This window comes from Fusarium odoratissimum (assembly GCF_000260195.1).
Source record: "Fusarium odoratissimum NRRL 54006 unplaced genomic scaffold supercont1.6, whole genome shotgun sequence".
Classification (NCBI taxonomy): Eukaryota; Fungi; Ascomycota; class Sordariomycetes; order Hypocreales; family Nectriaceae; genus Fusarium; species Fusarium odoratissimum.
In genome coordinates, this window is record NW_022158692.1 from 80,281 (window position 1) to 101,975 (window position 21,695).

General features: G+C 48.4%; 6 protein-coding genes across 6 annotated transcripts; 4 read left to right on the top strand and 2 right to left on the bottom strand.

Moving 5' to 3' along the window:
- Nucleotides 1-2,157: 2,157 nt before the first annotated feature.
- On the top strand, nucleotides 2,158-3,263 carry FOIG_04619 (uncharacterized protein; the record flags this gene model as incomplete). Its single annotated transcript, XM_031202908.1, has 2 exons — nucleotides 2,158-2,227; nucleotides 2,275-3,263. 2 exons carry the CDS (start codon nucleotides 2,158-2,160, stop codon nucleotides 3,261-3,263), a joined length of 1,059 nt encoding a protein of 352 aa, XP_031066487.1.
- Nucleotides 3,264-4,101: 838 nt separating this feature from the next.
- FOIG_04620 (uncharacterized protein) lies at nucleotides 4,102-7,250 on the bottom strand (the record flags this gene model as incomplete). Its single annotated transcript, XM_031202909.1, has 3 exons — nucleotides 4,102-6,603; nucleotides 6,664-6,961; nucleotides 7,009-7,250. The coding sequence occupies 3 exons, from the start codon at nucleotides 7,248-7,250 to the stop codon at nucleotides 4,102-4,104; spliced, it is 3,042 nt and encodes a 1,013-aa protein (XP_031066488.1).
- Nucleotides 7,251-8,798: 1,548 nt separating this feature from the next.
- On the top strand, nucleotides 8,799-10,154 carry FOIG_04621 (uncharacterized protein; the record flags this gene model as incomplete). Its single annotated transcript, XM_031202910.1, has 2 exons — nucleotides 8,799-9,391; nucleotides 9,449-10,154. 2 exons carry the CDS (start codon nucleotides 8,799-8,801, stop codon nucleotides 10,152-10,154), a joined length of 1,299 nt encoding a protein of 432 aa, XP_031066489.1.
- Nucleotides 10,155-10,927: 773 nt separating this feature from the next.
- Nucleotides 10,928-13,945, bottom strand: FOIG_04622 (uncharacterized protein). The gene is made up of 3 exons (XM_031202911.1): nucleotides 12,966-13,945; nucleotides 11,302-12,914; nucleotides 10,928-11,207 (listed from the first exon to the last, which is right to left on the bottom strand). Exons 1-3 carry the CDS (start codon nucleotides 13,826-13,828, stop codon nucleotides 11,020-11,022), a joined length of 2,664 nt encoding a protein of 887 aa, XP_031066490.1. The 5' UTR covers nucleotides 13,829-13,945; the 3' UTR covers nucleotides 10,928-11,019.
- A 1,869-nt stretch (nucleotides 13,946-15,814) lies between these two features.
- On the top strand, nucleotides 15,815-16,863 carry FOIG_04623 (uncharacterized protein; the record flags this gene model as incomplete). The annotated part of the gene is made up of 3 exons (XM_031202912.1): nucleotides 15,815-15,955; nucleotides 16,008-16,102; nucleotides 16,155-16,863. The coding sequence occupies 3 exons, from the start codon at nucleotides 15,815-15,817 to the stop codon at nucleotides 16,861-16,863; spliced, it is 945 nt and encodes a 314-aa protein (XP_031066491.1).
- A 1,686-nt stretch (nucleotides 16,864-18,549) lies between these two features.
- FOIG_04624 (choline dehydrogenase) lies at nucleotides 18,550-20,499 on the top strand (the record flags this gene model as incomplete). The annotated part of the gene is made up of 1 exon (XM_031202913.1): nucleotides 18,550-20,499. The coding sequence occupies one exon, from the start codon at nucleotides 18,550-18,552 to the stop codon at nucleotides 20,497-20,499; it is 1,950 nt and encodes a 649-aa protein (XP_031066492.1).
- Nucleotides 20,500-21,695: the final 1,196 nt, after the last annotated feature.

Here is a 21,695-nt window from a genome sequence, read left to right on the forward strand (position 1 = left end):
GTGGCTTCCCAAAACGGCCAAGATGCCAATACCCATAAAAATGGTCAAGACGAAGGGTCTGACCTTGTTTTTAGCAATGTTTAAAGGATATGAGCGCAAGGTAGCCCTTGGGTTCGGGTAAAAACACCTGTACAGCTAGGCAAAGGTACCTTGTTACCTAAAAGTTGCTTTCTTTGTTTCTCAACCTCCCATAAGGCATAGTGAGAGACCCCGTCTTGTGTACCTGAATACAGTTCCTTGAGAGCTCTAATGGATTCCGAATTTGCTGCATTGTTTGATTTAAACGAAGCTCAGAAAGCTGATGGACTGAAACCCAGCTCAAAGCCCCCCGAGAATTAAAGTGATCAAACTTTGATGTCTTCAAATAGCTCTTTAGCATGCTATGGATGCCCTAAACTGTAGAGATAACAACAGTGCCAAAGTGAAGTTGCTGATCAACCCGTCACGTTGGCTTTAGATATGTAACCTCATTCACATAGATTGGCGGATACTTCTGCTCAAGCTCTTGCACCCGCTGTTCAGATGTTGCTTTATATGAGGAGAAGACAATCAAATGTCAAAGACTAAAGAAGCTTTCCCAGGCAGTATTATCGGTAAAGCGGCATAAGGTTCTCTCTGATGGAATAAATGTTGGCCTACAATTACTAACAACCGCCTTATTAGCATGTCAAAGGCATAGTAATGAGATTAAAGACGGAAAGCAGATATCAACTGCATTCATACATGCCTTTACACAGTCTGTCAGGATGATAGATAGAAATCTGACTTGGCTGATCTCGTAGAGCGATTTAAGCCTTTCGAGAGCCCAAAGGTAGTCATCTTGATTCTCGCCTCTAGAAAAGACAATGCAATACAGAAAGACCTATTGGCAGCATTAATGTCGATATTATCAAGCAGTGGCACACCATATTTATTAGTCATATATGTACAATCCAGTAATAGGAGATCTGGATATGCCTGAAGATAGGCAAGTGAGTCAGGATGAGCAAATAGGATAGATTCTACCCGATTGTCTGCATCAGGCTGTATTCGACTCCAAAAGCCTTCTTTATCAAGCTGATTTATAAGCAGGATTCTCTCCTTGGCGGGTGTCTTGGCGGTTCCGCATAATCTAAATTGAAATGTCCTTCTGCGTTGCAAACATTGTTGAATTTTGTCGTGGATAAGTTCGTATCTCCTTGGGAGCGACTCCAGCACTAGTCAGACTGCTGATTGTTGTTTTATGTTCAGCACTGAACTTCCGATGTATAGGGTGAGCAGTTGGGTAACTGCTTAGCTTGTGGTTGTATGTAGCAAAGCGGCGGTAGCTGCTTTCCGAAAATTAAGAAAGGACAGCCAAAACCTCATATAGAGGTATGAAGAGTTCATTGCTTTAAGGCACTTAGAGGTTGCTGCTCGGAGTCACAGGTAACGATGATCCTTCCGTTCCTATGCGTGGTCGACTTCCCTGTAATAAAGGCGCAACCTCATGGCAAGGCCCAATTGTTAATACCCTGATGTAAAGCATCTCGAGTTAGGTAAATGCCCTCAGGTGGCAAGCAATCGAGAAGAAATTGGTCCATTTTGGAATTCATTGGTATTCTAGATTGTCAGAAACCTTGCGCACAGCAGCCCCAGAGAACTGCAGTTGTGGCTGCTAAGCCACACTGGCTTTGTCAGGCTGCGCGAATTTAGCTGAAAGGATGAACGCACCAGACGGCGTCTCCCCAGTCTGACTGCTTATTAAGGCCAATTAAAGCTTAGCGCGCATTCTATTCTGCGATTAACCAATTCTATCGCAACCTTAGAATTGTTTAATTGTCGTCTTCGCTCAGTGAATTCCGTCCTATCGCAAGCGCTCCAGAACTTAGGTCGCCAATCATAAGAGTAAAGAGACACCATACTAATGCAAGCCTCGCGGACATAATGACGTTCATCAAACCGACCATTAATGTGCTTTTCATTGATATAGCTAACTTTCCTCAGGGTCGGCTCTTAATATGCAGCTGACCAACGAGGGCTACTGTGTGACTGTCGTGCCTTATGGGCTAGTCTTACAATCTGTCACACCAAATCACCTATAAAAAAGTGGCAGTTGATTGTCGCCAGCTACTGGGCCAAGTTTTCAATATTGCCACATTCAATCTGTTCCGTACGGTTGTAAATATATCCACCAAGATGTCGGGCAGCAAGAAGACCGTCCTAATGATTGGTGGGACAGGAGCGCAAGGTGCAGCTGTGGTGAAAGGTACTCGATCTACAGAATACTAGCTCTCCATATTAAGCTCTTTATAGCCCTCTCTGATGACTCCGCATACGAAATCCGCGTTCTCACACGTTCCGCGGCATCCCCCGCGGCTGCCGAGCTCGCCGCCCTGCCTGATGTGACAATCATGGAAGGGAATCCCTACGAAGAGGCCACGCTGCAGCACGCCTTCGATGCTGTCGAACTTGCCTGGGTCAACACCAATGGCTTCGCCATCGGGGAGAAGAACGAGATCTACTGGGGCATACGTATGTACGAAATTGCACGCAGCAGTGGCGTGTCGCACTTTCAGTGGGCATCGCTGCCGTACGTGTCGAAGCTGGGCGACTTCGACCCCAAATACCGCACAGGGCACATGGACGGCAAGGGCAAGGTCGCTGACTACATCAGCGCGCAGCCGACGAGCCCCATGAAGTGGACCATACTGACGAGCTGCATGTACATGGAGACGCTGACAGAGCTGCTGGCGCCACGGCAGAGTCCCGACGATCCCGACCTGACGGTGTTCGCGGCGCCACTGGGGAACGGGCGGCCGCCGCTGATCTACCTTGCAGACCTCGGGATGTACGCACGCTGGGTGTTTGACAACCCAGGCCGCAGCAATGGAATGAATCTAATGGTCGCGACGGAGAGCATCGGCTGGGAGTGCCTGGCCAAGACGTTCACAGAAGTGACGGGAAAGAAAGCTATCTACAAAGATATTTCGCTGGACGAACTATTTACATCTGGTGCTTTTCCGTTCCCGGATAGGAAAGTAGGACATAGTGTCTCCCTGGAGGACCCCACCTTGCAATCATATAGGCAGAACTTTTCCGGTTTCTGGAACAGTTGGAAGGCGGACCTAGTAAAGGTGGACTACCCAGTGCTAGACGATATCCTACCAACGAGGATAAAAACACTAAGTGAGTGGATGAAGTTGGTAGGGTACACAGGAGAGAGACACCCAGTGTTGAAAGATTATCGGGATCACGCCAAAAAACGTCAGCAAGGATTCGCAGAGATGAAATTGAACTCTTAGTAATTTACAGGTTGTATCTCTAATAGCAGCGCAGGGGATGGCCCGAATAGAGACTACTGAGAAGACCTCTTCAGACCATATCACCCTGGTTGGCTTGGGAACAGGGAAACTAATCCGGAATTTTGTATATTAACGGCTGGCGGCAGACAGCTGGCAAAGAGAAATGGGACGGTATTATTCGAATTCTCAATCAGGTGTAGCCTACTGCTGAGAAGCTTAGTTTCAATCAGAGCCATCTTGCTCTAGATTGGATTCCTAGCCACCGGAGAGATTGTAAGTTGTGATCACAAGCTCGAGAAGCCTTAGGCAGGGGTGCGATAAAATAAAAGCCGATGCACTTGTAGGAAATTTGGCTCCTGAGGCTCCCGAGAAGATTAACAAAATTCTCAACAACTAGCCCCCATTGTTACCTACACCTGAAGTTTTCTGAGCAATTCCGCCCTTCTTCACTCGAGGTTCACCACATTGATTTGACCACACTGTCATGTCAATCGTATATCGCGCGGTATTATTGCTCTTCTCTAAAAGGCATTGTGGATGACTTGGAAGGTGTGTCTACATAGTAATAACAACCGCTTGTGGAACCAGCACATTGTTTTTGGCCTCGTTGAAATCACGCCTCGGTATGAATACGTCAACCCGAAAAATGCGTTATCTGATAGTTGTATACATTTCAGAAGCTTAATTCAAACGCCGCCTTGAGTGATTTATAATGCAAAGTATTAATTGTCCGCATTACTTCGGAATAGAAGTACCTCGTAATATGGCACACAATCCGAGTCCGGTCTTCATCATTTTCCGGTCCACAATCTCTTCAACAATTTTCTTTGGGTCATCATTACAGAGTCTCCAGCATTATGATGTTACTCGTCTCACCGACTGCCCGCTTCAAAATCAGCACCAGCTCATCCAAGGCCGCCAGCAATTGCACCAAAGAATTCATAATAACCATGAAATTCCTCATTACTCCGCTGTCAACATTTTCTTTGTTCGGCAAGCTGCACGGCAGGTCGCCCGAGCGGCGGATTCCCTCGGCGACCTGTTCTCGCGCATGGGCAACGGCCTTGGTAAATAATGGCGTGGGTAATACTGCTGGTAGAGGGTCGCCGCTCTTGAGTGCCTGTTGGACGATAAAGAGCACACCCATTAGCTCGGTGATGAGTCCCTCATTCATGGCGCCCGTGGCTGGGATGATTCTCGTTCGTTCGCTCTCGGAGAACCGGGACGTATATTGCAGCAGCAGTGTGATATTGTGGTTAAGGATCATGCATTGGTTGCAAACCAAGACTAGCGTTCTTGTGTCGAAATTAGAGGATGAGAATTCAAATACCGTTAGCTTTATAGGTCCTGAGATTGTGAGGAGGATCTCGCCAATTGCTAAACCCTCTTCTTCAGCTACTTGGCGCAGATCAGGAGCAGGATCTTTCCAACTCGACGCGAAGAGAGCATATCGGTCCCCAATGTTAACCAAAATATCGGAGAGCAGGTGTCGATAATGACGATTCGCAGACGGTGGTTTTGGTATGAAATTAACAATAAGAGCACCTGCAATGCCGACAAGTACGGTGACAACACGCCGCCAGAAGACTGCATAGCCTACGCCGGGAGTGCCATATTGCGGGATCTGCGTATCGCTCCAACTGTAGCCAGCGACAAGGAACGCCGTCGCACCCATCATAATTCCTGCAGGCATTACAGCAGGAGAAGTAAATAGACGCCACCACATCATTAGGACAATAGCAGGCGCGAAGATGGCGGCGAGGCCGTATGGATTCCCAGGGCCGTTACCAGCGCCTATATACCATACCACCATCCCAATGACACCGCCAACAATAGTGCCAAAGACTCGTATGAGACTTCCAAAGAGTAGTTCGGCTGTGTATGGAACCAAAGTCAACTGAGCCATGATGACCGCCCACAAGCCTCTATTGCGGTAGAAGAAGCCTGCAGAAGACATAACAACAGCAGGAACCGAAAGGCCAATAGTGACCACAACCATGCGCAAAGCAAACATGCCTTCTTCATTTCCAAGCCAATTAGTAATAGCCAGAACAATTCTACCCCCGGGGCTTCTCTTGCGGCCATTGGGTGCCCGTATACTAACCAATTCAGCGCGTGCTGATTTTGGTTTAGGATTCGTGGTTTTAGATTTAGCCTGAACATTGGGGCGTAGTGAAGTAACCGTCGAGATACGCGTAAGACTGTCGCCGAGGTCTGCAGCCGTCACTCCGTCCTCTGGAGAGTCTTCATGGCCGATCCATCGGAGGAGTGCTATCAATCGACTTGGGAACCAGACTCGAACCTTGGTTCTCATCCCCTCTAGTTGCACAATTCGAGTGAGAACCTGAGCTATGGCGTCTGCCAGCCGGGATAAATGCTCCTGGAGCAGAATCCCCGGCATGAGCCCGGTAAACGATGAGACAATTCCAGTTTCTCCCCTTAAAAGTCCATCCTCGTCAAAAACCTTCCGAGAAATCTCAGGAAGGGATCGCGAAGTGGAGGTCATGAAGATGTCGCGCTGCTCGCAGAGCTTGGAGAGCACAACAGCGTGCCTCTGCTGCATGTCTAAGCGGCCAGGGCTCTTTCGAAGGGCATGAGCCTGGTTTAATGCCTCGCTGATGGCTTGGAGAGATTCTTTGCATGCCTCAATCAGGTGCTCACCTGGATTCACCAATGGCTGGATACCTTCTTTGGTCAGAACGTTTCTGCTAGGGTAGTTCGACCTAACGTGGAAATCAACCGCTCGATCAATATGATGTTGCCCAAGCTCGACCGTCCGCTGGTCGCTATTACTCTCGCCATTGCCAGCTCGTGTGCGGTTCAATGCATCGATACTCTTTTCCTTTCGCACCTGGTTTTGTCTGTAGAGGTCTGTTAGGGCGATGAAATTCATAGTCAGCCGACGAAAGGGTTCGTTTAATGTCGATAGGTCATCTGAGCCCCATCTTCCGACGGACAAATCAATCGGCAGCAATCTGAAAAGAGGACCCAAGAGTTTGTAGGTCGAAAGCACTTTGGTTTGCAGTCCGGTCAATTTTGCCTCACTCATATCTAGTGCTGGATGCTTGAGGCCGAGAACACAGGCATCTAAGAATTCGGGCATCAGAGCGAGGATATTCCGCATACCATCGAGTGCTTCCGACGTAGAGGACGTAGGGAAAACGAGGATATTGCAGACGAGGCCAATGCCGGCAGCGACGGAGCAGGGAATGACGATAACCTTTGCAACAGTTCCATCGAAGGTTGGCAGAAGTGGTGCGGCATTGAGATAAATGATAATAACAATTGAAGCCACCACTTGCACGAGTATGAGTTTGGGGAATGCAACGCGAAGCCGGGCCTTGAATTGTTCTTTTATTCGATGACTTCACTTAATATGAAGACGGGTCATGCAACTTACCATAAAGTAGACGAACAATCCCATCATGCAAAAATACGTGATGGTCACATTCGTATCCAACATGTATCCATTGAGAATCTGGACCTCGGCATATTGTAGCGGATTTGTGGTGTTTGCCGCCTCTTGCTGAAGCGTGGCGAATCGGGCCTGCTTGTCAGCTTGTGGCCAAGTCGCAACCGCAGCTTTCATGGTGATGACACCCCAGGCCCAGGAAAGCGCGCAGCCAAGCAAGACGGTAATAGTGATTATCAGCTCAGTAAATACTATGCCAGCCGGAGGAGCAATAAATAAGATGATGCTGGATGAAGTGAGTAAAATCCATAACGAGAAGCATTGGGAGCCTACCCTCCAAGAAATGTTGCTCGACCTATCGCTATCAGAGTTGGTTCAATGAGCATTAGAAGAGTCATAAGCCAGACAGCCAGAGAGCATTTGAACAGCCTCTTTATGTCTTTCGCATTGAAATGGTCGAGCCATGATGGGAGCTTTTTGCCCGTCGACGAAGGCTTTATTGCGTCGACGAAGTACGGATTGTGAATTCCATCCGGAGTGCCACCTTCGGTATCGGTCTGCGGCGGTTGCACCATCCTTTCATCGAGTCTCAACCCAGGCGACACTTCTCAGTCGGAGCCAAAGATGTTTGAAGACGATGGATGACCTTTTGATCTTGGATCCTGCACGCAGGCTTAATTTCTTTAAATAAAGACGCCAAAGGACTTGATATTCATTTCGTAATACTACTGACGGGATTGGGGTGTCTTAAACGCAAGGAGCGCTGAAAGTAGCAAACGAAGGGATAGGGAGCATTCGCCATTCCAAGTGTTGATCGAATGCGTCACACGTCCCTTGCCTCCCCCCCGACAGTGCCGGGATGCGAAGTCTATCTTTTTCCCGTTGACCTGTAAAATAGGATACATCGTTGCATCAGGAATGTCGTATTAATTGGCCTTCTTGAGTCCTATTGCATCGAAGCTGCCACTCTAACCGACCCAATGCTACACTGAACATACACGTACAGTCCCCTTGGACTTCTTGCTGCTAAAATGAACTTGTATATAACTGATTGATAATGGGGATATATGCCCTTTCAAGCATAAGTGATCTGCGTTCGTTCAAGGCGTGAACCACCGAGCAATTCCTATCACTGGATTTACTGTACGCAGGCAGTACTGAATGCGCTACCTGTAGCATGCGTGCCCCTCCATAAGCCGAAACGACAGACTCGCGCCATATGTATGGCAGCTTTATCTCCGGCATGGCACCTTTTAGGTTTTGGAGAGGCATTGCAAAAATGAGGGGTATAACGCCGTGACGAAGTGCTGCTTATTCCATACGGCATTCCCCGGCTCCCTGCTAATTACAGTACTGTACACTGAAATTTCTATGCATCTAGGGGGGAGTTGCAGTACAAAGACCGCAGCTAGGCCTCCTCGCTAGAAGCCGTCCTCAGTAGCTCAATTCAATTATCTTCTTCTGGCCACACCTACGGTTGCACCCACCATCTTCTAAGAAGAATCCTTCCAGCACCCCTCATCTTACGCCCATTTTACTGTAACAAGCAGCACTTTCTACCGAGCTTGCTACAGTAGTAATAATTAGTACGGAGGTACTAAGGTCTCCTCACCGATAGAAGATTTGCCAAAGCTCCTAAATACTATGTGAGGTTTAATTAACGACTGGCCTCTCTCCTTCGATGACGAACTTCTTACATCACCGTTTCTGCCTTAGTTATAGACGAACGAAAGCACAACTACCGGTATCACCATAGTGCGAAAATCCAGTAAACCCTTGAACTTGGAAGATAACCAAATCGAACACTTGAGCAGAAATTGAAGTCATTACAATTCCGTAGCGACACGTTCAGTGCACAGGAACCGTCGCCTTCAATGCAGAAACTCATTCAACGTCCACGTATTGTATGCAATTAGTGGCTGTCAGACTTTGAGCTTCGCTTGTTAAAACTTCCCCTATTTGCCCCCCCCCCCCCCCCGTTGCTAAGCGTTGCCCATCATATTACATCACCTTCCCATACCGATCAATTAACATTTGCTCATCAGCGCCCACCATCCTACATATATTACCTGCCAAATTCTAAGCGGTAGGTAGTAGGTAGCATCAGAGAAAGCACCGCCACGATGCGCTCCCGACAATCTTCCAATTACGGAACCGAGATCGAAACCGAACCGTTCCCACCCATCGAAGATGCATCACCGCGCAGTAACAATACAGCCTCTTCTTCGCGCGTTGAGAATCGTCCAGCCGCCTCATCATCGCTGAGCGGTCGACTTCGTCGCGTCTCCGCAAGCTTCGAAGTGTCTAACCCCCCCGAGGGCTTCATGGCCGCAACAGGCACCATCTGTTCATCCATCTTCACACGCCAAGCTGTGCCGCCTACTTCCTCGAACCCTCCAGTACTGATGCAGCAAAGCCCCGATGCTGGAGGTCCTTCGAGACAGAGCACATTTCCTGCCATTAATGATGAGGTGCCTCCTGAAGAAAAGGATTGCCCGAGCGCGGCATTGGCGAGGCGGGCTCTCACAGGAGAACCAGCTACTGCTGTTCCTTTCGCTAATGGATACCATTTCCCTCCTAAGCACTCCGCTTGGCAATCGACAATGTCTGGCTGTATCGCCTTCTGGAACTATTTCTTGACGCCTCTGGGCTTCTGTGTTACGATCTATGGTCTGAATGTTGTTGCTTGGGGAGGTATGCTCTTCCTGCTCCTCTGGTAAGGCGACGCCTCTTTAGCCATCATCGTACAAGAATTTTGCTGACTCTATCGCAGCAATGCCTCCCCTGCCATGTGCCACCCGTCTTGCAATGATATCAACTCGCCCAGGCGAAAATGGATTGAATGGGACTCGCAGATCCTCAACGCTCTCTTCTGCGTTACAGGTTTTGGGCTTGCTCCCTGGCGATTCCGCGACCTTTGGTTCTTATATCAATACCAAGTGCAAGGGAAGGAGATATTCCTCCGGCGGCTGGGTGGAATTCACCGAGGCTGGTTCCGACTCCCCGGCTCCGCAGAGCTCCACCCTAAGATAGGGCCGGAAAATGTGTCAAGCTCACCTCACCTCGTCTCGTCTATCGCCTGTCCATATCCCAAGGATAAGATTCCCGACGCCCCCCTGACCGGTCAACGCGCACCGGCCACGCCAATTTGGAAGTTGGGCGCCGTAATCTGGCTGATGGTCTGGAATACCTTCTTTCAGTGTTGTCTCGCCGGCTTCATGTGGGGAATGAACAGATATAACCGGCCCAGCTGGGCGACCGGGCTCTTTGTCGGCCTCGGGTGTATGGTTGCCGCTGTCGGGGGAATCATTATCTTCATTGAAGGAAAGAAGGTCAAGGGCATCGAGGGAGTTCCCATCAGCGACAAGGATATCCAGCAGCTTCAAGAGGACCGAGAGAAGGGCATTTGGCATTATAATAACATCAAGGACAAGGATTTAACACAAGATGTAAAAAAGAAGAAGGTAGCCAAAAAATGAGGGTTGTTTTAGGAGACGGAATTTTGGAACTACTTTGGTGCAAGAATGAATGTCTTCTTGAACTAGACGACTTACACACATCCTCTCAATTCAATCTTTACAAGTTAGGCAAGCCTTGGAGCCCTTCATTTAGTTTGTTTGATAAGAGTCGCTCCTATCACCTACCCTCTTCGTAGTTACTTAACCTTGCACATTCGTTCGTGGTGCTTTACTGCGGCTCCTCATGGCATTTCCAACACCACTTGAGTGCCCGATGTACAGGGTAAAGAGTTTCGCCTACAGAATGGATAGAAGACAACTACAGATTAAGGGAGGGAAGTAATTAATCAGAAGGATATGAATATGCAGATAAGTGGCTAAATCGTCGAGGAATCGTGGTCGCGGAGAGTCGTCGCTACTGAGTGAAAGGCACTATAGAAAGTCTTTTTCTCCTCAAATTTGCTATGGTCAAAAGGGTGAAAGTGACGATAAAGGAGCTAAATCCGGCCATAGGTTACGAACCTAATGGCTAAGCGATAAGTATGCCTCTGCTGCTGTAGTCGGACGCCAAGCCTGGAGCCGCAATCCCTCCTTCATTTCGTGGCTCTAGCTGCCAATAAAACCCCATTCGGCAAGCTGCTGATCTACTTATTTGTGTAGGTACTATCTCACTCATCTTCGCGGCGGCCAGTATCTCTGTTGCTCCAGCTCCGATTATCATAGGCATTGAGTGCCTCTGCAGGTGTTGGCTGAAAGCTCATGGATAACCTTTAAATGATTTGTATGATGAGTAATGCACCATTAGATTCCTGTCATGTCGTAGACATGTGACAAGGTGGTATTGGGCTAGCTATATTTGGGAGCCTGCATGTATTCGAAGGAAAAGTTACTTAGAAACTAAAGCATTCCACCTCCGCACAGCCTCTTGCCTCTCTTCTACCGGAGCCTCCCGCCAGTCATTAATACCCTGTCTCAGCCGGATCAACAGAACCTCTCCTTTTAGCTTCGTAAGGTGATGCTTCGCTAGTTCTTTCTCGATGCCTTTAAGTGTGTAACCTGGCAGCCCAAAGATTGCTTTGCTCTGTCAGCTGCTCGTCTGTTCTAGTGCCGGCTTTGCGCAACTGCAATGATCATTGCCCAACATGGAAGAATTATAGAAAATACTCACCGGAGCCCAGATTACTGATGAATCCTAGACCACCGCGCAACATGCCCTTACCTAAGCCCCTTGCGCCTCGTTGCTTGGTATCGTTATAAGGCTTTGTAACCAGTCCACTAAAGGCTTCCCAAATCCCTAACGTGAACTCCTTCCCAGCTGTCTTAAGTCCGCTTCCAAGTCCCGTGATCTCATCGCGCCGTCGCACCTCTATGCCAGCAAACCCATGTGATGGGGCGTTGTGAAACCCGTTGGCGACGTTATAGATGAGTGCCACGGGAGCTTTGGCGCCGGCCTTGGCCAAGTCGCAGGCATATCTTCCGGTGGCACGGGTGACGTAGTAAGCACGGCCGTTTTTTCCTTCTTCATGAGCTCGCCACGAGGCCTTGTGCCTGTTGCGGATAGAAGGTACTATGTTGGAGGCCGCTATAGTCGGATCACCGTTACGAAGTGACTTAGTAGCCAACCTTATTGCGATGTTCTCCATCTCCATAGGCGTTAGGGCAGCCGGTCCGATGACAGGTCTCAAGATGCCGTCATCAGCTTGATGTTCTTCTGTAGGAGTGAAGTGTCTTTTTGAACTCAAGCGTCTCCTTGACGGCCTCGGTGGAGCCGGACCTTTCAACCGTTGCAAGTAGTCAGATGTTGCGGTACCCACGGCGGCGACAAAGCCCGAGGCTGCAGCTATGACACCGGTGATGGGCTCCTCGGCGCCTTCATCGACATACCAGTGCTTATGACGAAGTAACTTGAGGTCTGCTGGTTGAATCAACCCTTGGTCAACAAGACAGGAAGCCGTGAAACCGCTGAGATGGGCTCCCGTTTTCCTGTGAAGCCAGGTTGCGAGCCTCTCTGGGCAGATATCGCAGCGCAGCTTGTCCACTTCCAAGCGATCAGTGATATCCATAGCCGCTTGGACCGCTCCATCCTCTTCTGCAATATGCCCTGCCATCTCTTGTGCCACCTCCCGAACTTCTGGTTGCAGTGCCAAGGTAATACCCTCTGCTAGAATCTCCGCTGTCAACTCCTTGAATGGTACGGATGTCGGACCGGCACCAGCCCTTGCCACCATTTGGCTCCAGAAAGGCTGGTCACCGAAGAAAGGAATTATTACTGTCGGTTGACCAGCGGCGATGCCAGCTGCCGTCGTACCTGCACCGCCATGGTGCACAACCACGGAAACGCGCTGAAAAAGCCAGTCATGTGGGCAATTGCCGATGAGATACACACCGTCAGGGACGTCACCTCCCGCACCAACACCCCCCCAGCCTTTTGACACGATGGCACGAACACCGGCAATCTCGATGGCCTGAAAGATGAGTTGAGTGAGAGCTTGCGGATCGTCCACAACAATAGAGCCGAATCCAACATAGATTGGAATTGGACCAGTCTCGAGAAATTCGACCAAGTCTGGAGGAGGCGTGTATGAATGTGCGAGGGGTAGAAAGGAAAACCCTGTGATGTTGAGATGAGAAGGCCAGTCGAATGGCTTAGGTAGCAGAGACTCAGACCAGAGGTAGCTATATGGGACTCGTAGCCTCGAGAGCAGCTGATACCCCCACATTGGGCTGACCGGGTCGAGGTGTAGCGTTTGGGTGCGAAACTTGTTGATCAAGTCTCCGAGGCTTAGATAGAGTTAGCGGTCCACATCTCTGATTGTTTTGCGCCATACTTGCCCTTGCCAAGTCAGCAACTCTGTCATCATGAAAGAGAGGTAGTTGGCCACTCTTGCATCAGCATCTCCGTAACTCATCGCAGCCAAGGGATGAGGGAATGCTTTCGTTGGTGACCAAGGCATGGTGAAGACCATATGTAGCGGAATGCTTAACTTCTCTGCGCAGTGAATGTGAGCCATGGATGGCGGATTAGCTATGATAACATCTGCAATAAAAAGGTCCTCTGCACATTGGACATTAGCCGCCGTTACTCCCTCTCCCATTCCATCACCAGCCTCGATACAGCTCCGCCAGGCGCCATTGATAATCTCCGCCATCTCTCGTCTCCTCTTGCCCACCTCCCCTCCTTTAAAGCTTTCCCGGCTAGGGATTAAGCCAGGGTTCTTTACCATATATGCCATCAGAGCTTCTGGATCGCCGCGAATGCTGAAGAACTCGACGCCTTGTGCCTCGACAAAATCCTTAAAGACGGGGTGGGTGCAGATTCTGATGCGATGGCCGTGCGGTGGCTTCATGAGTATTTGAGCGATAGGAATGAATGGCTGGACGTCGCCTCTTGACCCAACGATATGGATGGCGATGTTAAGACGCGGGCCGCAGGTTGGCTTCTCGACGTCTGGCAGAAAAGCGATGCTGTTCGTCCTTCGCGGCTTCGAAGGCTCCAGATGTCCAACGCCTGGCAGCTCGCCGGCAAAGGACCCCTGGAATCGGTCGCACCATGTCGCCAGCGCCTGCGGGTTGTCGTGAAACTGGACCCGTACGCGTCCGTCGCTTATGACGTCGCTTGATGGCCCGTTGCCGATATTCACGTCGTCAATCGCGACATGGCCTGGCCCGTGAGATTTGATGCGGTTGAGTGCCATTGTGAAGCGCCTCCAATTGAGTAGACTCGGCCAGCATTGACTCGCAGCTGGCGCACCTCTGCTCCGACTCGACCGTCTAAGTGATGGTTATCGGAATGCGTTGGGCTTCGGCGTCGGCATTGTCGTTAGCGCGAGCCCAGAGATATGCGCAAATGCAGCAGAGACTTCCTGGATTAATAATGTGGAGCTGCCCTCGCCGATAGCTCCATTTTCACATGAAATCATCCTAAGGCATGTGGTGGTGATACTTTAGCTTTAGTGCTTTATCCGTTCAATCTCAGAAACTCAATGAAGTGGACTGTTTCTAAGTTTCCTTAGCTCGGGTCGTATTCGTCGGTTGTGACGAGGTTTGCTTACCATCTGTTTCATTCACTTTTGATCCTATTGGTCGGACAGCCCGTTTGCTAGACCAGCCTTAGTGGTTGCGATGTGACAAGTCAGCTTAAGCTAGTCAACTGTTCTTATTCATTCATTTAGTTAGAAACCAAGAATGTACAAGCTGCAAGGGTCTTTATGTTATTTTTTGTACATACAAGTCACATCAGTCTTCTTATAGGCTAAACAATGATATCTTGGAAGCTAATTAGGGTACTGAACACCAGATAGTAGGAGACTCCTATGCGTATACAATATCTATGTTACAGTGAGTACCCAGTAAGTAAAAAAATAACATTACAGACCCCTGCGGCCTGTACCCATGTTATGGCTACCTTAGATGCTTGTGCCGCCTTAAGGGATATGTAAAGACATTAGGCCGCGTAGTTAATGTCCAACATCCGTATCAAGGAAGTTAACTCAAGTCTTCAGCCAAGCTCGTCTCATTACGCTATTGACATGAGAAGCAGGCAGCTATCAACTCTGCGATACGATTGCCCTACGACATGGACATTTGGAGAGTAGTAAGAAATCTGGATAAGAAGATGACTGTGCACGGCTACCAGAACCTTGTGGCGGACCATCTTAGTTGTAGACGACTCTAGATCGTCGGATTTCCCGAGGGAACAGCCCTCACAAACATCAAGAGTTGCAGATAGATAGAAGCTCACGCCTCAAAATCATCCGTGATTAATCCCGTAGAACAACAAAAGCTGTCACCAGATGTACATGTCCTTATGGATTTCGGCGTCAGAAAGGGTGATCGCCCAACAATTAATTCTAAATTTAACAAGATTTTCAAACATCTACAGGTAGCATCCGGTGATAAGGCAATGCAAGTTTATCAAGAGTTTGATTGATATCACCGCCCAATGAGTGTGCAAGAACCGTTGTAGGTGAGGTAAATTCCTAAGAACAAAGATTTCCCCGGTATTTCCCCACGTCTCGTTCCTTTGCACTTCACAGTACTCCTTTCCTCGAAGTGACCAACGGCGTTTTATGGAAATCCAGAGCACAACGAAGCCGAAAACCTAAATCTGGACTTGGCGTTGCAGTTGGCTGCTTGTGGCGCCAAATTACCTTTGTTCTAGGCTCCCTTCATTTTCTCTGCTTTGTCACTCTCTCCCCACCCTGGAGATATTGCCTAAAATCTGTTCACTAATCTGAACAAGCACCGCAGCCGAGGCCCATCAACTCACATAATCTAGTGCCAGCTTGTACCAGAAGTACCACAGTGCCGTCTCGAAATATTCTTTTGCCGGTCATAAAAGCGACTGTGTTTACATTGTAACTGCTTCTCGTTTAGCGTTATTAATCTCGCGGACCGCTTCATTTTACCTTTAGTCTTTCCTCGTTCTGCTGTTTAATCCCATCGACCTCCTTCATGTTAATCAACATTGCTATCATTTGTCAGCTTAGACTCATCAACTCCCACTTGTACGCACTGTTATAATACCTGATATATATAACCCAAACGCTCCTTGACTGGATGATACTACGATCTGTCCGCCCTATAATACCAGCAATTGGTTTAAATAGTCCGCCCTCTACTCCCACCGAGGACGGAAAGTCGAAACTTTCTAGGAGAACCCCTTAAGTATGAAGTCAGTCATGCATCGTACCTCAAAACGTGCCAACTCCAGCGCTGCCACGATTCACCACCATCGTCATGCTCCTCGCACTGTGGATGTAGATGGCAGACATAAGCGTGTCTGGAAGGCTTGCGAAAGATGTCGAGTGAGAAAGACCAAGGTATATCCTCGTTCTACATTAGGCTCTAACCCTCGTCACTGACACGGAAGAGTGTGATGGTGAGTTTCCCTGCAAGCGATGCAAGGACGATGGTTTGGTCTGCACTGCAACCATCAGAAAGACGAAGTATAAGCAGCTGCCGCAAGGGTATGTAATGTTACGCCTACACAGCTCCATACGTAACTGACACCAAAGCTAGATACGCCGAAGTCCTCGAGAACACCCAATTTGCTTTCATCGCTACCATCCACAAGCTCTATTCGATGATCCTAAACAACCAGCCCTGGGAGTTAGGCGAACCTGAACTGAACAACCACGGCCAACCCGTAATACACAGCATTGCTCAGAAGCTGGGATGCATCAGACCTCAGAGCGATGCCGAGCTCTCCGTGCATTCGGTATTTCCCGAAACCGAAGCCAGTTTGTCTGAGCCGGCCCCCCAACTCGAGGGCCAGCAGGATGATAATGGCAAGCAAATGGAAGATAAGGACGCGGACGGTTCCGTGTGTGACCGAACCGACCGGGCGTCATTGTCGCCTCAGACCCTTACCAACAACACCAGTGACTTCGTTTTTGCCCCTCCACTCCCCGATATTGATGCGGCGGCCAAATGCCCTCCACAGTCGCCCTTAATGTCCAGCTTCCCCGCCTGGCTCATTACTGGCAAGTCCCAGCTCAGCAACCTGACCATGCAGTTCATGCAGCAACCTAACTCCTTGAACAATGTCGACCTACGGCACCAGAGACTTGTCGGGTCCCAGATTAGCACCATCAGTCCTCATGTCCTGTCGTGCCGCAACCCCGAAGTCATGATGGGCGTGGAAGATGCCACGACCTACTTTACATACGACGGCGAATACACGCGACAACGGCCATGGCTTGGGGGCTTAATAGGAGATTACAGATGACAACCCAGCACTGCAGATTTATTTATTTTACATGATAAAAGAATCGAGGGCTTTAGCTTCTAATCTACCCTAGGAACTACTTAAACTCTTTTAGTTTTTTAAACTGATAACCCTTATATAATCCTAGATCAAACATACTAATAGCTAGTTAACTTATCTTATTAAGAAGATTTATTTTAGGTAGTTTTTTAATATTATAATGCTAAGCTTTTATTAATTATATACATATCTTAATTAATTTATAATGTGTTTAATAAGCGAGCGACGCAGTTAAGTGAGACGTCTTTACTAGAGATAAATTGCCACCTGGTTTAATAATAGTATAGCAAGTAGAATGGCTCTATGTATTAAACTTAATATTATCGCCGCTAGACTCAGTATTGCGAAGTTCAGTGAGATTAGGGGCTTAAGTGATGGCTATACCGGTAGCTTGCCATATTCCCAGCTGAGGGTTGGCATTGATTAGCGAGATGAACGCTCCACGAACGCGATTGACGAAGCCATTGCCAGAAGATATCGCTGGGGATGAGGCAGATGGGGGTTCTGACATTGCGATTGATGCTGTTCACTTTCTTTGGCGTCTTGTTGTGGTTGGTAAAACTAGGGGGCGCCGGTCTATATGAATGACGAATCTAATTTGATCTTACTGTCTCTGAGGGGTCGCATTACTTATTCCTTCTTGCGTACTAGGTAAATATACAAGGGCAACGGCTTTTTAAGAATCGATGTCACGTATCTACATCTTGTTACAGCATTGTGGCCACATTGCTGATTATGCCGTTGAGATACGTCATCGCTGTTCACGAAACCGGGAACGAGATGGTAGGCTGTCAAATTGTGCTTTTTCCATGCGCTCTGTGTTGCATTCTTATTAGGCCTGGATAAAAGACTTATAACACCATGAATCGTCGATACTCAAAGAATGGATACATAAACGTGACAAGGCCTTTCCTACCTGTCTTTCACGATAAAAACAAGTTTGAATCTAGTTCTACCTTATGAAAAGGTTCCCGATAAGTACTGGTTCTATCTCCATATATTAGAGGCACCCAATAACTAAACAAGGGCAGTGTAATATTTGCGAGAAACATTATAAGATGAACACTGCCTTGCCCAGTCTTTAGCGTAGTGGTTTATGCAAGGCAGTCTTATAGAACCCTGAGTAAATAGACATATCATACCTTATTGACACTTGCTTAATATGGGGCACCAATTACACATGCTCTACCCCTAAGGTATCAACAGGAATCTACCTCGGTATTCTCATACGGCACAGCATCATGGTCGAAATTGCGGGGTGAGGGTCATAAATTAGCACTTCGAATCGCAACCTTGTTTGGGACACCAACATGATGGTCTCTATTAGAAATTGCCATATTTGACAAGACCGAGACGCGATAAAACAAGCGTTGCGCTTTTGGGATACACGTCCGGTCAGCGCTGGTATCAGCCGGATCTAGAACCGCAAATGAATATGTCGATCCTCGCCGATCTTGGAGCATTCGGGGTCGGGACAATGTCCGGTGCAGGACAACACAAATGCCGAAGAAAAGTCATAAGACATTGACTTGGAGTAGGTATCCCCGATGGCTACGTTTGTCATATATTTAAAGACTTTAGTCTCCGGTTGTTGGCTGTTTGGATTAGTGCCTCATTGTGTATACTTCAACTACCTCCTCATTTACAATGAGACCCACCAATATCTTGGCCGCCGTTAGCGCCGTCGCATCCGTCGTCGGAGCAGTAGACCTCACTGGCTACGAATATGTCGTTGTCGGATCAGGAGCCGGTGGTGGTCCTCTCGCCGCTCGGCTCGCCCTAGCTGGACATAAGACTCTGCTCATCGACGCAGGTGACGACCAAGGACAGAGCCTTAACTACACAGTACCAGCTTACTCAGCGAGGGCGTCTGAGGACGAAGACATTGCCTGGAACTTCTTTGTCAGACACTATGCCGATGACAAGAGACAAGCCCAAGACTATAAAACGACCTATGAAACACCTGATGGCGGCGAATACACCGGCCTCGATCCGCCTAAGGGCTCCGCTATCAAGGGAACCTTATATCCTCGAACCGCCACGATAGGTGGCTGTACTGCTCATAACGCTCTCATTGCGCTCTATCCATGGAAGAGTGATTTTGAGTATATCGCAAGCCTCACAGGTGATACTTCCTGGTCTGCTGATAATATGCGCAAATATTTTGTCCGTCTTGAAGATAATAACTACCTCTTGCCTGGAAAGCCCGGCCACGGTTATAATGGCTGGCTAAGCACAGAAACTGCCCCGCTCAGCATTGCCCTTCAAGATCCTCAGCTATTAAGCTTGATTACTGGAGGGGCATTTGCCCTTGGCAACCTGACTGACAACATCATCAACGTGGCAACTCTGCTTGCTGGAGACGCCAACGCTGATACAGACGGCCGAGATGCAAAAGGAGGATTCTTTCAGGCCCCCATTCACTCAAAGAATGGTGTTCGAGTTGGCCCCCGAGAGTTTATCCTCGCGGTACGCGATGCAAAGGATTCAAAAGGAAACAAAAAGTATCCTTTGGACGTGCGTATGAACTGCCACGTCACAAAGGTCGTCTTTGACGAGTCTGAGGATCCTCCCCGTGCCACAGGTGTTGAGTTTCTGGACGGCAGGGGTATTTACAAAGCAAGCCCCCTGTCACGATCTGCCGGTGCCGGTAAGCCCGGTTCCGCTACAGCTTCACGCGAGGTCATTGTTGCAGGAGGAACATACAACTCTCCTCAGATTCTCAAGCTTAGCGGAATCGGTCCTGCGGATGAATTGAAGAAATTCAACATCCCCGTGATATCAGACCTCCCCGGTGTAGGCACCAATCTTCAGGACCATTACGAGATCGTGGTTCAATCGCGCATTCCAAAGAACTTCAGTGCCCTGCATGGCTGCACATTCGATGGTGGGCCAGACGATAAATGCTTGGACCAGTGGCAAAAGCCTCTTCTTGGCTTAACAGCTAACAAGGGGACGTATACCTCTTCTGGCTTGCCTGTTGCAATGCTGTATAAGAGCACTGCCGCCGACAGAGGAGATTGGGATATCTTCGCCTTTGGAGGCCCTGTTAACTTCCGCGGCTACTTTCCCAACTATAGCTATAACGCTACAGCTGAGCATGACATCTTTTCTTGGGCCATTCTCAAGGGCCAGCCGCGAAACCATGCTGGAACTGTTACATTGAAGTCCGACGATCCGCTAGACGTCCCGGAAATTGTTTACAATTATTTTGATACTGGCGATGACGGATACGAAAAGGATATCCAAGCTTTGGCAGAGGCAGTAGACCTCACCAGAGATGCATTTGGCCGGCAAATTATTCCGACCAAGGAAGTTCTCCCAGGAGCTTCAGTTAGTACAAAAGGTGAAGTCGAGGATTATATCAAGAACACAGCTTGGGGACATCATGCTAGCTGTACATGCCCTATCGGTGCTGCTGACGATGAAATGGCCGTCTTGGACTCAAAGTTTCGAGTACGCGGTGTCAAGGGACTGCGTGTAGTGGATGCTTCTGTGTATCCGAGAATTCCTGGAACCTTTACAGCTGTTTCGACCTTTATTGTTGCTGAGAAGGCTGCGGATGATATCTTGAGCGGTCTGTCGCGGTTATCCTAGATCGGAAAACGAAGGGTCTGCCCTCGAGGATTTGTAATCCCAACTCTAGTTGCTCTCACCTTGTAACTATCCAGTTGGATCACAACGTTCAGGGGCAGCTGCTGTGGTGTTGAGAACTCTATTGTAACGGTTGATGTATTGATTGAGGTAGTGATTGATGGAAAATCGTGGGTGAATAGAATTTCCCCGCTCCAGAGTTCCTTCTATTTAATGCCTTTGTTGGTTCATGTTGTATCACTTGCTGGATTAAGAAATTGAGATTAGTTCATGACTCCAAATTTGGAGATCGTTATATTAATTGCGCAGATGTGTGACGGGTTGGGTTTTAAACAGGGAAACTAATCCGTACTAGGTTTATATTTACAGAGTTGTAGGGCGTTATACTAAACGGTAGTAAAGTACCACGTCTCTTAATAATTAAGTAATATGTATTAGGCTTATTGATAGAAACAAGTTTTATTAATAGCTGGTGAGCTACGTTATATCTAAGGCTTGAATATATGCGTTTATATATTGGGCTGGTCTTGTGGTAGGAGGAACGAAGTCATCGTTGGTCCTGGAACGACGCGGTCCTGGATCGCCGTCGGCCCCTAAATATCAGTCCTGTGTTAGTTGGTGGAGTTGGATTGGAAATGTGGGGTACACGTGACGTAACCGCGGGGAATCGTAACAGGATGGATACCAAGATGGGTTTTTCAGTATGATGGAATGATTAGACAAGGGGTTACGACAACTGATTTTCCAAATAACAGTCATTATGATAAAGTTTTCAGCCGCACCCTTTACTACCCAAAGGATGTTTGCTATTTGCGGCAACAGAGTATCAGCGTCTATATCCCAGGAGCAGGGGATGTAAAAAGAGAGGTGCACCAGGCCACAAAAACTGGGTAATGGTTGGTATTACCAGTGGTAATTGGTACAGTAAGCTGCGTAGGTCGGTCATGCGAGGGAAAATTGAGGGCGCAGAGCCCGAAATATCAAGGTAGAAAGAAGACGCAGATAACATATAGTAAATGGCGTCCAGAGGCGATATCAAGAGCTTGCGAAGCTCAGTGTTATTAAAGATACTCTGTACGAAGAAAGGTTAACTCTCAGAATCTCTTTCTTTTCGCAGCTGTTAAGGCTCTGTTAACCCCACAGCTGTCTTTGGTGACATTTTGGCATGCAAATATTTTCAGCCCTAACAGAACGCTAAC